This window comes from Montipora capricornis, chromosome 6 (assembly GCF_036669925.1).
Source record: "Montipora capricornis isolate CH-2021 chromosome 6, ASM3666992v2, whole genome shotgun sequence".
Lineage (NCBI taxonomy): Eukaryota > Metazoa > Cnidaria > Anthozoa > Scleractinia > Acroporidae > Montipora > Montipora capricornis.
In genome coordinates, this window is record NC_090888.1 from 48,825,784 (window position 1) to 48,843,816 (window position 18,033).

The 18,033-nt window shown below is 38.9% G+C and overlaps 1 protein-coding gene across 1 annotated transcript; it reads left to right on the forward strand.

Moving 5' to 3' along the window:
• The first annotated feature begins 12,690 nt into the window (after nucleotides 1-12,690).
• LOC138052332 (kappa-type opioid receptor-like) lies at nucleotides 12,691-17,371 on the forward strand. Its single transcript, XM_068898768.1, has 2 exons — nucleotides 12,691-13,662; nucleotides 15,662-17,371. Exons 1-2 carry the CDS (start codon nucleotides 12,812-12,814, stop codon nucleotides 15,849-15,851), a joined length of 1,041 nt encoding a protein of 346 aa, XP_068754869.1. The 5' UTR covers nucleotides 12,691-12,811; the 3' UTR covers nucleotides 15,852-17,371.
• The last annotated feature ends 662 nt before the right edge of the window (nucleotides 17,372-18,033 follow it).

Below are 18,033 nucleotides of genomic sequence, written 5' to 3' on the forward strand. Positions count from 1 at the left end.
TGGCGTGAAATCACAGCGAAAAGACTTCGAGAACGACTCCGCGAGCAAAAACGGGAGAGTGATCCCGAACGAAGCCGACCGTGTTCCTACACTCATTACCAACAAATCCTTGAAAAAGCGAGGAAATACCGTGCCAGACGTTACGATAAAATCAAAGAACAACGGCGACGATGCCAGGCGAAACTATCGTGAACTATTCCGCTAAAGGGCACAAGACTTTGGGAAACACAGAAGAGACGCCAGTAGGAGCAACTTTGTGCCTCATACAATCTCCTCCGTCCGACGGGCACGATAGCTGTGAGGGGGTGTGATCGGGATCTTTTAAAAACGGCATTAAAACGTCAGTGTTCGTCCTTGCTCGAAGGGATGGCCACCGCCGCTCGACTGTCCCAACTGTCCCGCGTCATCGATGTCACTGGTGGCGGATGGCTCGTACTTAAGTATGGGCTCCGTCCTCCCACACCTCCTCATGTGAGAGAGGGTTTGACCTGTTTAGATTGTTCGATTCCACCTACCTCCAGGTCGTCGTCGTCGTGCTCAGACCTGTCCGAGACGGCCGCTTGTCTCTTACTTCGAAACTCTCCGACTATCATCGTCCATGGCTTCCGACGTGATGGCGGATTCGGATGAACTGATTCCATCACCTCCTGTACCTATCCGATTCTCCGAACGTCTCCAGACTCTTCCTGTAGATGAGAAGGTCGCCGATACGGCGGTGAACGTCTTGGTCTGCATGCGGACCAATCGAGATCGAACGGAGGGTCTACGGGAAGAGAAGCAGGACCGGGAAGCTAGGAGTGAGCAAATTTTAAATGAGGTCCTAGAATGTCCCGGCCCCGATGCTTTCTTTTTAAAAATGTATTTATTTAATTTATTATTTAATTTATTATTTAATTTATTAGTTAATACACATGACTAAAAGGAAAAAAAAGCAACAAAAACAACAACAAACAAACACACACATAAACACGGACATAAAGAAGCACAGTCTCGGCCCTGACATGGCAATAGCTCGTGCGGCCGCTCAATACAAACGACAAAATCGGTGGGATCTTGCAATAAAGTGGGCGAGTTTTTCGCGGACACTTCGTCCCTGGCGGGCCCGAGACGTCTCGACTAGGATTAAAGTTGAGGGGCATCGCCTTTTTTTCTTCGCGTGACGGGTGGGATGGCTGTGTTCTGATCCCTTCATCGGCCTGCCACGCCATTAAGGAACATTCGATATTTGCTTTTCTTGTACATGGTGTAAATAGTGACATTTTACATTTTCTTCTTGTATATTAAACCTGTTTTAGTTGGCTTGATTAACTTCTTGTTTCGCTTTGTCCGAGTGGGGTCTGGGACCTTTCCCGCCTTGTTTTTCTTATTTGGGGGAACCATGACATCATTCCCTTCTCGACCAATCCCGTTCCAGGACGTTCTATATCTTCATCGACCCTGTTAGGAGGAACTTCTGTCGCTTCTCTCCCATGTTAGTAAAATTACTTTTCACGTGGAAAATGGCGCGGCGTCATCCAAATAAGTGTTTTTTGTACATCCAGGATCTTGATTTTGGTTGCTAAGGCAAATTCTGATTGACAGATGACGTCAAGGACAGAGGTTCCGACACGTCATGTGACTCCAGAACGATCGCTGATAGGTCCGTCCCTAGCAACGTGACGTCCCTGTGCGTCAACAGACCCTATCACTACTCTCAAGCAGTTAAGTGGTATGCAATTTCAACCGAACATGCCATTCAAAGGAAATTTAAAAATATGTTATAATGTGCGACAATGGCCGCACTAGAGATGGATAATCCGTCTTAGTGTGAAAAGGAGCGGTCTTAATTTTAGATGGGTAATCCGTCTATTTTTATCCGTAGACGGATCATCTGTCTCTAGTCTGAAAACGGCCAATTTGTTTTTACAAAGTGCAACAGCTCAGTTTATTACAAAGTGAGGCAACATGTTATTACAAATTGCGACAAGTATTATCACAAAGTTCCATAGGTATTAGAAAGTGCGACAGTTTTATTACAAAGTGCAACAGAGCAGTTTTGGTGTTGTCTTACTCTTGGGACCAAACCAAAAATAATTGTGAGAAAATGCAAGATATTTTTATCCGCTCACCTATGATTATTTGATACCCAAGCAGTTGGCAATGAAAACAGGCGACACAGTTTAATTTAGTTTAATTCGTTGCTTGCGCGGTACTTTGTAATTAACCAATAACAAAAATACCATAATATTCTTTGTTTGTCCGTCCAAAATTTTGCATTTTCCAGTTTCTCTTGAGATCATCATAATTTCCAAGAGAAAATAAAAACATGCATGCAAAATTTTGGAGAGACAACAAAGAGTATTATAGTATTTCTTTTTATATTGCCTAATAATACAAGCGGTTAGCAATAAGCAGTATCAACCCAGAGCATAGTTAATAGAGGGAATAGTTATGAAACCCGACAAATTTCTTAATTTGTTGTATGTTTTTGTTCTATTTTTTCGGCCTTGACCATGCACAAAACACAATAGTTGTTTACTCCGTACTGAGGAACTAACCAAGAGAAACGTGTTGGTTACGTAATTCATGCATGGTCGCGGAATTTCCAACCTAAATCTTGGCATCTTTGTTTGCTCCTTTGAATGGGGATGTTGCCGAGCTTCAAAACCATTCCCCTCTATTAACTATGCCTAGAGTAGTCAGAGATGGTTTCATTTGTCGCTCACGCAATACACACTTGTAGCCTTAGGCGAAATGCATTTATTCTACGTTCCTAGAATTTCTTCGGTTTTCAAGTTTACCAAATCTTCAAACGGATGTTGAATCCAACAAAGATTTCTTCTTCCTCTAAATTAAGCACGCTGACCTCTGTATTTTTTTACTTTCCAGACCAAAAATCAAAATATGTCACACGCGAGCTTGCTCAGTTCCACGAAACGCAGTTTCATTATTCAAATGTTCGCCTGTGTTGAACCAGAATCAAGAATGTATTCCAAGAAATGTTTTCTCCACTTTCCAGAAATGATAATACATTGATTCTGATCATTCTAGCCGTTAAACGTTGTCTTGTCTTAGAGGAATCACCGGTCGTTAATAATAGCGGTACTCCGACTTGTCTTCCGTATGCCGTATCCGTTATAATTAACGTCTAGAAAACAAAACAACAAAGCAAAAATAACAATACCTAATCAACAAGGTCTAATCAAAATAACACTGGTTCTTTTGTCTCACCATTTTGGTCCAGGATATGAAAGTCTACCCAGTACTCCAAGAAAACATGGTTGAACAAAGACTTTCGTTTCCACTCGATAACATGTTGCGAAGAGCAAGTCATAGATAAATAAGCATAGAAATATAAATTCAAACAAACATAGCTTATTTTTTTCCATGGAAAACAGAATTATACAGCCCATTTGATGTCCGATAGAAAACGATTAACAGTCACAGAAATCCTAGTTTCGGTTGCACTCAAAATGGCGACTGAAGTGTTGTGGCCGCGCAATGTAAGGTGGGTGAGCGAGGTTCTGCAATGAACTTCATTTGCCTTTTGAGTGTACAAAAACGTGACAAACTGTCACGTGAAATAACTTTCTTCACCTTCAAAGACGTTGCAGCGTATTTTGTTGACTTCTTTTCAATTGAGGGACAGCGTTTGCTACCAGCTGTATAATGTCAACATCACTAGATTTTAGAAAACGAGCTCGAGTTTGTTTTTTAATTCTTCCATTTAAAAAAATAAAGATCAAAAGTTGAAGCTCTCGTGCTGCCTTTTTTCTGCGAGCTTTGCTTCTATTTTAACGGAACTAGACACTCCAAAAAAGCGTACACTGGGTTGCCTGTGGTACGTTTTACACAGAAAAAAAGAAGACACTGAATTGGGTGGTATTGAACTGTAGCGTTCCAGTTCCTAGAGCCCCCCGAAAACGATTCAAATTTAAATCATTACTGTAGAGCTCGTAGCTCTGCGTCCTTTTTACGATCACCCTGAAAGTTGGCGTGTTTACTGAGGAGAAAAAATTGCACTACAGGCTTCGGAAAGGATAGAGGAAAGGATTGTGATGTCTTCACCACGTGTTATTATCGATCTCACAGAATTGTGTTTTCCCTCAAAATATTCGCTTGTTTTCGCTTTCGCTCGAGCAAATTTACCTTCATTACATGTCCAGTAAATAGTTTTATCCTCTGGAATGAAATTTCCGTCGAAAAATCGGTTATTTTGGTGGTTTTTGAAAAAACAGAGATTAATTATTCGTAATGCGATCTCTTCCGTTGCCGTTAGCAGCGGAACGCAAATTTGACTGTATTTTGACACTTTTATCGCATTATCATATTACGCATTCATCGCTAATCCAAAACATCGAAAAATATTCGTGCCTCATCAGGTTTCGGTCAAATTTATGTCCGAGAAAGCAGATAAATTGAAGGAAATTTTAGTTTTGCATCCAAAAAATTGGAATCAACGCTAAAATGACCAAATTTTGCCTGGAAAACTTTTTTTGTGTTATTTTTCTTAAATTTTTCCGTTCAAATTTCGCTTTTTTTAAATGTTTCGGTTGTCTGTAAATAAGTTCTATGCTGTTGGAAAGCTTATTTTCTTAGCTTTAAAGTGATGTATTTTTTCCCCTAACTTTAAATATTTTTTGAGAAAAGTAACATTTATTGGCGATAGCTGATCTCGCGCGGTTCTCTTGCGAACGGGAGAGTAGGAAAAAGAGTTTAAGACCATTTAAGGGGTCACCCACACTTTGCGCGAGTAGAGGCCCTTTGGCTCACAAGTTCGCACGTTTAATTATTCTGTAATGTCCTGTCCCATTTTGAGGTCTTTTAGTTTTTTAAGCTTTGGCAATAAATTCAGTTTAAAGATAACAAAACACGCTCTTGAGTAAAATTCACTCGTTTTCTCTTTCAATAAATAATCTGCAAAAAAATAACTGCAAATTGCTCTGACAGACGTTTTCCAGTATGTCTTGCAGTTGCACTAAGCAAACGTTTATTACAAACACTAAGAAAGGACTGAAGGTGTTTTTTCCGCTTCAAAATTCCTTTTCTTGTTAGTCTGATCTAATGCAAGGTCAAAACACTACGTTTGCTCCAAAGAGTACCGTAAAAGCCAGGAGTTAACAGAAAAAGGTAAGCAAAAAGACAGATGAAGGAAAAAAAATAGCATAGTTTTTATGTATAACTCTGAATCGAATTCTCATCGAAAGATTAATGACAATCGATTGTAAAAATACGAAAATTACTGTAGTCTCTGACTTTTATGAATAAACGAAAGGTCATGATGACTTGTCAAAGGAAAAAATTGATCACGTGCTAGGCAACCATAAAGGTGCACGTGATCACCTTCTGTCAACTGAATGAACTACGGCAAAGAATATTTTCAGAGTAAAACAACGTACTTTTTAGCCACGAAACTTCCGTCTTTGGTTTTTTTAATTTTGTTGAACTTTAATTTTTGTTTAACTGAATATTTACATTTCATCTGTCGGGTCAGGAAGCCTTCTTTGTCGGGTTCCTGAGAAACGTATCTATTTTGACTTCAGGGTAAACTATTTACACAATCGAGAGGTTGCGTGGCCATGTAATTGAAAATCTAAACATGTATGACATACAAAAACAGACTTGCGAATTACCGCAAATCACAATGCTGACAAGCACAAAAGCAGAAGAAATGGTTGGGTAAATATGAAGTTTGTTAGGGCCGATTTACAAGATACGACTTTGTCGCATGCAACAAGCTCACGACAGGCCTACGACATGACTTACGATTGTCGCAGCGTTTTAAAACATGTTTTAAAATGTTACGACATTTTTTCTGACGTACACAACAATCATAAATCATGTCGTGGGCCTGTCGTAAGCCGTTGTCACATGCGACAAAGTCGTACCGTGTAAATCGGCCCTTACAATCAGAATACTGTTTGTGTTAGAGTAAAGGGATATATTGTCACGCAAAAGATGTAATTTCATGACGATCAAAATTCGCAAAAAGCGTGAGTTTCATGTAAACAATCTTCGCACTAGTAAGTCGTAGCAATAAATTAACCAGGTAGTTAAAGAAATCTTGTTGCCTTCCCAAATAAACTTCATTTTACACTACAATGACAAAATCATTCGTCAGAGAGAAAAATTCCTGTCTCCTCGCGTATCACATTTCAACGCACGTATACAAATTTGTTAACTCATTTTCACTGCGTCCCGACTCCTGAGAATTTTTCTTCTTTCAAATATTAACAAAAATATTATTTCTCGTCAAGCGTTGCATCTTTTATAATCAAATAACCGCTAAAAATAAGGATTTTTTAACGATCTATCCGTAGGTATTTTTTCATAATTACTGGGTTGCTAGTATGGCAATTCCAGTCGGAATCTGCGTTTCAATTGTTCGTTTTATTATTATTTTTTTCCGTGTCGGTAAAAGTCTTGCCTGTCACTCCCCTACTAGGTGGTTTCTTTGTGCATAAAGCCTTTTGCGCGTATTTTCTTAGGATCGAAAGGGTAGTGGGAAATGCGTAGATTTCTCTGGTGGACACAGTAGAATGATTAACTTAATCGGCAATGGCGTCGAAAGTCGTGTAAGGCGAATGGCGTTTTAGGGGATCTTTAAACAAAATATACCCTTACGGAGCTCAATAATGGAAAGTCAATTGCATACTGCACAAGACAGGCGCTGAAAAAAAAAATCTGGAATTTTAACAGGGACGACTAATGGACTTCGAATTCGACAACAATCTGTCGCCCGTCGAGCCGTAATCAAAGTTAGCTGTAGTTCTAATATTGTACAAGTGTGGTGTTTTGTACAACACTGAAATCAAATGGAAAATTCTCTAGTAACTGTCCTTGTTTGGGCCCATTTTCCATCTGTAGGGCTAACGCTCACATGGTTAATATGAGATTTAAATCTAGCACTTCACATTATACTCTATTCATTTAACTCTGTTTAAAATCTAAGTGCTACACGGCCAACGTTTGTATAAAGGTAACCTTTCCTTGTACTTGTACATGTTCATTGCCGTGACTTTAACATCCTCAGTTCCCACGGCCTGCTCCCGTCTGACCTTGTAGCTCAGTCGGTAGAGCGGCGGAGATCTAACCCGAAGGTCGTGGGTTCAATTCCCACCCTGGTCAAAGTTTTTCTCTGTCCTTGTGTGGGCCCATTTTCCATTTGTAGGGCTAACGCTCGCATGGTTCATATGGGATTGAAATCTAGCACTTCACATTACACTCTATTCAGTTAACTCTGTTTAAAATATAAGTGTTACACGGTCAACGTTTGTATAAACGTAACCTTTCCTTGGAAATTTATTTAGTTGCGTTTTTAACACGGAGTGTAATTTGACACGATTGAGTTTCTTGTCCTCACGCACGTAATGAGATAGGGTTGTTTGGCACTTATAGCAAATATGTTGTTTGTTTCAAAAAATATTTCGCTGGAGAAGGTGGCCTTTATGAATTCATGCTGTGTAGTATGCGAGCTTAACTGGATAGTTTTTATGGCAATAGTAAAGCATTTTCGTGTCAAAAGGTAAGCGTCTTTCTGTTGTGTTAACTTATTTAAACATAAATATATCATGCACGTAAACTTGATTTCCACTCTCAAAAATGTCTCCAGAACCTACTTTTTGCGTAGAATAAGCTTTTAAAATGATGTTCTTTCTTCTGTGGTGATACTTGACGATTCGGGAACATTTTGTGAAAAAATGCGCAACTTGCTAGCCCGAACTTCCCCTAGTACGCATAACATCCACTTGGCCTTTTGACAGCCCATTGAAAAAAACTCGTAACATATTCGCGGACCGGTGGATTTCTCTGAAATTTGAAAGGGTGATTGCTAACGAATATAGAAAGATTTTCACAATAACTAAAAATTCCTGTGTTAAACATTAGAATTCGACGAAAAAGTAAATGCGACTAAATTCGCTGCGTGCGTTGCTATTTATGTGATTTGACTGTTGTGCAAATATTAAATTATGAAAAAATATCTATGGATAGAGCGTTAAAAAATCTTCATTTTTAGCGGTTATTAGGTTAGTAGGAGAAATTCTACAGATATGATTCAGTATATCAAAGTCATCAGGAATAGAGTGCTTCTGTGACAGATTTTCACCAATAGATATAAAATAAGAATTGATCATAAACTTAGCTTTATTAATGTCATCTGATACTTCAGTATTGTTGTTAATTTTGAGAGTTCTGACAACAGCAGATTTCTTTGTTTTATTTATATTTGTGCAGCCTTTCACTGTTTTCCAAAATTCTTTGAGTTTCTGGATTCACAGAATTCTCTCTCCAATGCTCAGTTTCAGCCTTTCTTAGGAGGTAAGTCACTTTATTTCTTGATTCTTTGTATTTAGTCCATAAATGGTTTGAGCTTTGGGGACCTTTAAAAGACTTCAGTAGCTTAAATCTTGTATTCATTTCCCTCCTAATATGTCTATTTACCCAAGGTAAGGAGTCTTGTTTAATCTTGACTTCACGATGGGGAACATGAGAATTAACAATGTTCTTAAATGAATGGTCCCAAGCCTAGGTTGTGTCATTTATATCTTCAAAAGTAGAGCAGCTCCACCAAGGAAAGTCTTCTATATCTTTTTTAAGTTGATCTGTATTTTTGAAGCTTTGTGCTTTTGCGAGCAGGGATTTTTGCTTCTTTGCAGTTAAGTTGTAAACAGCATAGATAAACTTGTGGTCAGCAATAGCAAAGTCTAAAACATCAGCATCTCTGACTTTAGAAGAATCACAAAGTATTTGTAGCTTCAGTTGTGTACGTTGGTTTCTTTATCAAGTTCTTGTGGCTGTAATAAATCATGATCTGGCGCATCCTTTTTCCGTAGATATCTGAGTTTAAAAGCAAGTTTGCATTGAAGTCACCAGTAATGAGAACATTCTTACGGGTTCTCCTATCTTAATGGGAAATGGAAACGGTAAATTAAAATTAAAAGAACAAAAAAAAAAAAATCACATAATAAGTGTCTATAGAGGTAACAATGAAAATGAACGATATCGCATTAATAGGTTTAATTATGCGTTAATGGTAGTTTTAAGCAGTTTCAAGCAAAACGTTGTCGGAATTTTTTAGGGTAAGCGTTCCCCCAAACTCAAAAACAAGCGTTATGACATCTCCAGTCAAGAAATGTGACATAACACAGACAACTACGAGTGAAATGCATAATTAAAAGTGAAAAGGTTAGGACGCAGAAAGTGGAAGAACTGTTAAATATTCAAGCTTCGATATACTTGGGGAATTGTAAAATGATCTTAGAAATGGTCATACCAACGTTTCGTTCATGTTGCCTATGTCAAATAAGGACTTAATGCAAAAAAAAGTGTCCCCTCCTTTCACCTAAATTACTCTACTATGTAACTTCATAGTAGTATAAGGAAAGTCACCTTTTTATGAAGACGAGTAATAAACTATTTTATATAATTGTATTTACTACACCTCTGTTTCACATTGTACAAATGAGAAACTTATTAAAACAGGGGTACAACGCAGCTACGATCAAGAGACGAGTCCCCGCGTCCCCGAGTCCCCAAGTCCCCTGTCCCCGCGTCCCCGTCCCACTCTTCCACACAGCCGAAAATGCTTTACTATTGCCATAAAAACTATCCAGTTAAGCTCGCATATTACACAACATAATGAATTCATAAAGGCACCTTTTCCAGCGAAATATTTTTTGAAACACACAACATATTTGCTATTAGAGGCAAAAACTCCTTTTTATTTTATTACGTGCGTGAAGAGAAGAAACTAAATCGTGTCAAATTATCATCCGCAATTGCATAAATTTCAGGATCAAACCGTTTCCATGAAGAACCTTTTTCCTTGAATAATGAAGACAAAGACGACAAGCTTTCTTTCGCTAAATAATTCTTGGCTGTCACATTTCCAACTATTCATTTACCTGAAGACTGTTCAGAGATCAGTACAAATAAATACCGATCGCCAGACAACAGAGATCACAGATCCACCTAAGGTGTTCGATTCCTTTTCTGTCTTTGTTGAACCCATAAATTACCAGAGAATTTTCCATTTGGTTTCAGTGTTCCACATAACAGCACACTTAATAAAATATTAGAAATACAGCTCACTTTGATTTCGGCTCGACGGGTGATAGATTGTTGTCGAAGTCCATTTCTCGTCGCTTTTAAGATTCCAGATATTTGTTTTTCACTGCCTGTCTTGTTTATCCAACTGACTTTCCATTACTGAGCTCCATAAGGGTATATTTTGTTTAAAGATCCACTGAAACGCCATTCGCGTTACAAGACTTTGGACGCCATTGCAGGTTAAGTTAATCAATCTACTGTATCCACCAGATAAATCTACGCACGCATTTCCACTACCCTCTCGATCCTTAGAAAATACGCGCAGAAGACTCTATGCACAAAGACACCACTTAGCAGGGGAGTGACAGGCAAGACTTTTACCGACACGGAAAAAAAAAGAAAGAAAACAAACAAATGAGACGCATTTTCCTACTGGGATTGACATACTGGCAATCCAGTTAAAAAATCGGAGGACGATTATCAACGCGTAGGGGAGTTATTGCGTGACATCCGTTAAGTTGTTTCACACCTCGTAGCGTAAAGTAAAAACGTGTAGGTTAGGGCAACATTTCTATAATTTTGTGTATCAAACATTAGATAAAAAACTTTTTTTTTTTTCGATAAAGAACATAAAACATAGCTTTCCATGTTCTCGTAAAGAGGCCTCAATATAGCTCTCTTTTTGTGTACATTAAAACATAAGTCAAAGTAACAATTGATTTTTTTTTCCGGTCACAGTGTTTCCTATAATATTTCGGTTAGGCCAGTTTCTTGTGTTCTCTCAACTCTAGTCTCTGACGACTATTTCACTTTCCGACGCAGCACTCGGTAACCAAGCCAAAACCTAAAGTGCTTTAAAGGGCAACAAAATCAACTGAATTTCGCTTGGTATTAAAATATAATTAAGCCTAGATCCATATCTAGGGTTAAATAGGGAAGGTCGGTAGCACTCATATAGATCTCATCTTGAAGAAATGTTTGGGTTTAGCCTCAGGGTGCATCTGAAAAACCTGTATGAAGTTTGTTTAAATAGCCAGGGGTTTTATTTGTTTTTGACTACCTCTAGTTCTATAGCGCAAAAATGTAATAATCTGACTTATGCGTAAATTCCCTTTTAGAATGGTACATGCACGTTTCACTGCCCAACGATCAGTCATTTGACCATTCCGCGATTGTGATGGCATAATACTGACCTCACTTTACCTTGTCTGCTTTTTGTTGATCAAAGTTCACGTGGTAACGAAATTGCAAAGTACACTAAAGGACACATGATCTGGTATTGTACCTTCAAGATAAGTTTTATATTAGTGCTACCGATTTTCCCAATTTAAAGCGCCCTATTGAAAGATCTTTCTCTATTGCAAACAAACAAAGTTTCATTTCCTTTTTTGATATCGGACCTCGCAACAATATTCTTCTATTTGTAAACGTAAAAACAGTATCCCAGTCGGTTTTTCCCTTTAGGGGTTGGATGTACGATACAGCTAAAGGCCCAGCATTCATTTATTTTGGATTATAGTAGAACCGAAGTGACTTATGCCACCCGTTTGTCTACTGAGCAGGAGGACCAGGAGCAAACTTGTGAATCATTCAGTTCGAAAGATTTGAAGATATCTCAAATTTCATGCCTAAGAACTGTCCCAAACTGAAAGTCCACAGGGAAAGTGATGTGTCTTTTTCAAAGCATTTAAACTTGGATTCTTTATTGGCCGAGGTGAGGGAAAGTAGTTATGTTGATTTCCGCTATATAGATGATAAAACATGCAAAAGAAGCGGTTCTTGATACACGTCAATGCTGAAACAAAAATGGTTCATGCTGTTTTTATTACCTGAATTACTTTCCCGCCGCTTTTCTACTTGTGAAATGTTTATTTTCAAGTCGTTGATTTTCGAGCATCTTTTGAAATGTTGCATATGGTTTCTTTGTATTTGCATCGATATTGCTTATAGTGATCGCAATATTGCATTTGTATACGTTTTCACTCGTTCTTTTCATCGGCCAAGGATCAATTTGGCTTAAGGCGTCGAAGCGAACCAACCACAGAGCTCTTACATGTAAATGGTATTGCCTTTATCATTTCATATTTAAGAACTCTTAAATGTCTGAACAGTGGCCAAATTTTATGCTTTTAGGTACATTGATTGCAAACTGAAAGTAATTAAAGTACGAAGTTTGAACACATTTTATCTCATTCTTCGATTGGGAGAATAATTATATTTTGGCTTACGCAAAGTGGGAACGGGCATCGCACTAGTCTTATCGAAATTAAATTCTACTAATTGAAATTTTTATCTGAATCAACCATTTTGTTGAATGTATGATTACTTGCCAGAACGTCTTAAAAAATATAATAAAATCCGTTGTTTTTCATGAAAATACTACAACATCCGCTCTGGTGCTGTTTTCGCAGTCAGACAATCGCCTTGGGCTTGTGTCAATATTACTAATTGTAACCGAGTTTCTTACCAAGCGCTGTTTTTTCAGCTTTCTTTAGCTTGGATTTGGAATTTGACAAGTTGTCTATCTTCTAGACAAGGATGTTGGATTGAAATTACATCACTGTCAGTGCTTTGAAAGCAATATTCCAAAGATGATGCTGGACAGGTGGTCAAGTCGTAACGCTATTGCCATTGGATGAGGCTACCTACTGCTATTGGAATAACCGTATCACGAGGAGTAGAGTTTTGACTTCGATCACTCTTATTATTCCCGATTCTGCGCTTTGAAACCTTTGGCAGTTTGGGTTCAGGAAGTGTGATTTCCGATTTAAAGAAAGGCAAAATGAACGAGACAGTTGTCGAAATGAGTCTTTGTGGTGGTAGGGACGCAGCCATTCATGTAGCTATGATAACCGTGGTTATGATCGGATCTGTCGTTGGGAATAGCATCATTTGTCTCCTACTCGTCCGGTTTAAGCCTCTACGTACAGTCCCCAACATTCTGGTGGCAAACTTAGCTTTTATTGACATTGTTAACGCTATTACGAACATGCCCCTTATGATAATGTGGTATATCTGTAAAATGTCTTTTCTCAAGGGCCGCTACATCTCCTGGTTGACTGTATCTTGGTACGTGTTGTTCATGTATCTGACAGTGTTCAACTTGACTGTACTCACAATGGATCGGTATGGGGCCCTTGTTCACGGCTTTCGCTACCACTCTTGGAAAACCATAAACAAGGCTAAAGTAAGCGTTGTCTGTGTGTGGCTTCTCGCGGCGACCTACACGTATGGTATGTTCGCACTGGGAATCTCTATCGACCTCGGAGATGCCCCTGTGTTAGTATACAGAATACAATATTTGAAGAAATTTGGACGACACTTTATTATACCAGGATACCTTGTGCCTTTTGCGATAATGCTCATTTTGGGAGGGATCATTTGGTTTACTGTGCACACCCATAGTAAACGTATCTTGCCGTATAGTTCACGAAAGAAACATGTCAAAAGCGACGTGAAGACCGCCAAGACAATTGGATTGACTTGCTTCGCCTTCTTCTGCATGGGTGTTTTCCCGATGCTTCTGCACAACATTGCCAAAATTCATGGGACGTGGCTTCACTTTTTGGCGTTTTTTCTGACTCATTTAAACAGTATGGTAAATCCAATTATCTACTCGTTGAAGACGCACAGGTAAGACTTTCAGCGGAAGGGAATCCTCAGTTAGTGAAAAACTGGCGTTGAAACAGTCGATTTGTATCGTAGAACTCTGCTTGCAAAGCTTTGAAAATTGCACTAAAAATTGGGTGCAATATTGGCGCGAATTTCGCTCTTTTATCCAGGATATGGGTTTTAGTGCAATTTGCGGCAATAGTAAATTGCCGTTTGGGATGCAACTCACAGCACCTGGTCACGCAAGGCGCGAAAGCTTGATATTGAAGGCTTCCCCTTTGTTCTCTATGTTGTGGTTTTCTCAGGGTTACGTTAACTTTATCGAGAAATCCTTTGCTGCGGTTACTGTTGCTGCTTGTTCGCGCCAGTAAGGTTGTTCCAGTACTCTAATAAGACGAAGAACGGTTGAACAAGACCATAATAATGCACTTCAGAACCGCCTACTTAATATCGTTCTCACCGCAAAATAATGCACTTGTTTCTCGCAAGTTCGAAACCTCTACGATATCGCTGCGACAATTCACATCGCTACATTCGAGCTGAGATGTGCCGACCAAATTTATAGGAGCGATTATATAGTTGCGCTGTAACCGACCCTACATAACTGTCAGAGGTTGAAAGCCTCCGAAAAGCGAGCAACCAGGGCAAGAGGAAAGCTGACTACGTTCACACGTTCAAAATAGACGCTTCAACAAAAACTGCGATTTGAAAATTCGGAAATGTTCTCAGTGGATCAGTAGTTTCCTATTGCCCAAACGAAACTTAAGCCTCCGCGAGTTAGTATAAGTTTCTACCCAATCACGAAGATCCACGTCAATTTTTTGAGCTAAGGTAGTGGGAACAACGTTGGTCGAATAGAAAAAGACATTTTTATATAGACCGGTCGGGCCTGTCAAAACTGACCTCCCTCAATGGCAGTTATAAATGTTAAACATTCCGTGTTGGACTATTCATTCAACCGAAATGTTCGGACGTTACTTTAGTCTGAGTTGTATGCCTCCTCTTCACTAAGATTTCCAGGTTAATCATGAGAATTTTGGTATCCGATTCGCATTCGTGATCAATTCCGAAAGAATAGTTCCCAGGTTCCACGTAAGATTACAGCAAGCATAATGAAAGGTTGATCATTTGCATTTGCGGTTATTTTGCTGTCTCGAATCCCAGCATTTCCTTCCGTCTTTTGTCCTAGAATTTTTTGTCTGCCTAAGAAGTGCACGTGGCTTCTGCTTTCTCATATTGAAAACTAGAAGGAATTTAAACACTCCGTAGGTTATAGGAATCTGACGAATAGGCCTGAATACTCTGTTTGAGAACGATCCAGTGACAGTACAAATCTAGAGGTTGTTGCCCCAATGTAAATGTGAAATTAGGACCAACAGACGGACTTGTGAATTGATAACAATGTATTGATTTTGCGACTTGGTTTAGACATAAAAAGTAGTTAAGAAGCTTATAGACGCTTTTTTGAGTGAGGAGGCCTGCAGCTTGAAGATGATTCTTACTTTTGCGTTCTTTCATTCAACCCACTCGGATTGCAGAGAGAAAAATGATTTTTAATGCAGACAGGGACTTAACTGAAAAAGGGTTTAAACGTTATATAATGTTGTATGAACAATCAATGAATCAATCAATTTATTAAAGTCATAGCGTGGGATTGAGGTTGCCCTCAGTATCCGAGCCAGAGACTCATGTATAAAACGCATGAGGTAACTCTTTCGTTTTATCTCGTTTTTTAATAACTGTATTAAAACCTGTTATGATATATGTTTTAAAATTGAATGTATTGGGAACTCGGAAAAAAGCCAAGTTTCAGGTGAGATTTGAATCCCTGTCCCTCCATGATCTAGTCGGATGCCCCACGAACCACTGTTAGAGTGGTTAGAGCATCTTACTAGATCACGATCCCATATGGAACTTGGAATTTTCTGAGTTTCCAATGGATGCAATTCCAAAACATATACCATTCTCACATTTGCTCGCTAAAACCCGCTATGTCATTTGTCTTTATTTCATTCCTAAGGTTTCGAAGAGCGTTCCTACTCTACCTGAAGGACCCTTGTGGGAAGTCGCAGCCTTCCATTGGGAAATCTTTGCGTCTCCAAAGGAATATGAACTACACAACCAGGAATCTATCATCGAAGGCGAAAGAAATAGTATCGCTTCAAGTTTTTAGTGAGGTTTTTTCTTCTCCAGAAAAGGCAAGGAAATAATTAATTTTGATGGCCGGACCACGAGACCTATTTTCCCAGTGAATGATGACTGGCATACATTAATTAACTTTTTGATTTATTTCTGTCCTTAGTTTTGTAAGTGTGTTTGTAATTCACTTAATTAAAGCTTTATTGTGATAGAGACAAAGCATCGTTACGTCAAATATATTTTTAAATTTGTCGCAGTTGACCACTTTTTAATGCTATAGTTTTGTACATGCCCTCCTCCGGTTGTAATTTGTGGGTAGTTATAATAGTCTGCAAGAAAATGTTTAACGATATTCCATCCTACAAGCCTAAGAATATCATGATGGATGAATTTTTTTATTGTTTAGGGCGAGGAGCGGCAAATGTGCTTATGTGATCACTTGAGTAATGATGAAAAATAGGTTGTGTGTATTTTGTAGAAAGTGCGAAGGAATAATTCTCGCTCATACCAAAACAAGCACCTTCGATAAGGTTAATTCTCTTTCATCATTTATCTCTTTGATTGCTTGTTGCGTAAGTGATCATGACCTCTTAATCTGTCCAAGATTTCTATTCGGCGCAATACGAAAACTGCGATCTCTTATTCCACCTTTCTTTACTGACAAACTGTCACATTCACAGTAAACTACCTTTGTTCGGTCCTGGTCGTTGTTATTCCTACGCATGTAACACAAAATGCAATCTTAACTAAAGCAAGCGACGTTCTATGGGGGAGGGCGGGGAAGCCGGTAAGATACGCAGCCGCAGACGGAGTCATATCTCAAAATGACGGCTGTTTTCAACTTCAACCGAGATGTCATGAAACTGTTATAATTGTTACCAAGCTTGCTATTGTATTTGCATTCAGGCGGTTCACACGCAACCGCAAGTGCCACTGAATGCAAGTGCAAGAGAATTAAAATTGTCCATTTCTTGCGTTAATACTTGAATGTGCTAGCGTTTGAGTTGCGATAGTTCATACGCGTATTTCCTTACGTTTACATTTTGTATCTGCCCTTGCGTTTTCGTCTTAGGTCTGACCAGGCTTCTTTTATGTGGCCTCAGTCAAATTAGCGCAACAGTCTACTGAGCTTCCCTCGATTAACTCATCCGTCTTATTCAATCACAGGATGTTTCCACTCATCTCCTTACAATTTAAGGTGAACCAGTAAGTTCACGTTCAGTAATATATATCAATGCTGATAACTTAGAGAACTGAAGCCCGTTTCTCGAAAGACCCGTAACTTTCCGGGCTTTTTTTCCGGAATCGCAATGCTCCCTGTATCTTTAGAACCGAGAAGTTTCCAGTCATCAAACTCCCTGTAGTAAAATTTGCTTTTTGTTAGCTTGAAAACATTTTTTTAAGACCTAGCGGGTTTTGCTCAGTGTTACTGACTCCGATTAGCGCTAAACCGTGCTCATAACATACGGACTTTGAAGTTTAAATGCCAAGCAATGGTTATATTTTCATTTTTGTCAGTTAGCGTGTTGGAATGCGCTAATGGATGACGTCCTTACCATTGTGGTCAGATGAATTTCATCCACTTCGTCGGTTTCTGTCTTTACCGTTCCGTTAATTGTCCCATCAAACGTGGTAGGCGGAAATAAAAAGGGACACCGTTGGTTTAAGGACGTTGCCTAGTAATTCAAAGATAAAGATCTGTATCCAATATTATGTGTATTCAACTATTAATTGTAATGTAATATATCAAACACGAGAAGGATTGTTTCATGGCATATCCAAACACCGTGAAGCGATTTGAGAAACGAGTCCGAAGGCCGAATTTTTTAAGCGATTTCGAGGTGTTTGGATATCTGATTAAACACTCTTTCGAGTGTCTGATGTTGCTTCTCAAAGGAATCTGCATTTTAAGAGATATTTGGGATCAAAGTTGGCGAATTTTATGCTAATTAAGACCACGTATCCAAACTTCCTTCATGGTAGTGATTCTTTTGTTTTTGGCTTATGAATTATTGCCCCCACTGTTTTGGAAACCCTAGGCGGCAACCTAGAAGCCCTTGCGTAAAAAGGGAAAATATGTTAATTGGTAGACATTGACTTGGAGAAAGCAATCTCGATTTGCTCAACCGTACCCGCAAGGTGGTATCGGTATTGTTCACCGAGTTCACGAAATATATGTCGTATGAAGAACGCTTGAAGTTCCTTAATTGGCCATCTCTGTATCAGAGAAGATTATCTTTCAAGCTTATCGAG

Excerpts from the sequence above, each read along its gene's own strand:
- LOC138052332 (XM_068898768.1), top strand. The coding sequence starts at position 12,812 with ATGAACGAGACAGTTGTCGAAATGAGTCTTTGTGGTGGTAGGGACGCA. Across the intron at positions 13,663-15,661 it reads TACTCGTTGAAGACGCACAG|GTTTCGAAGAGCGTTCCTAC; the intron begins GTAAGACTTTCA and ends TTCATTCCTAAG.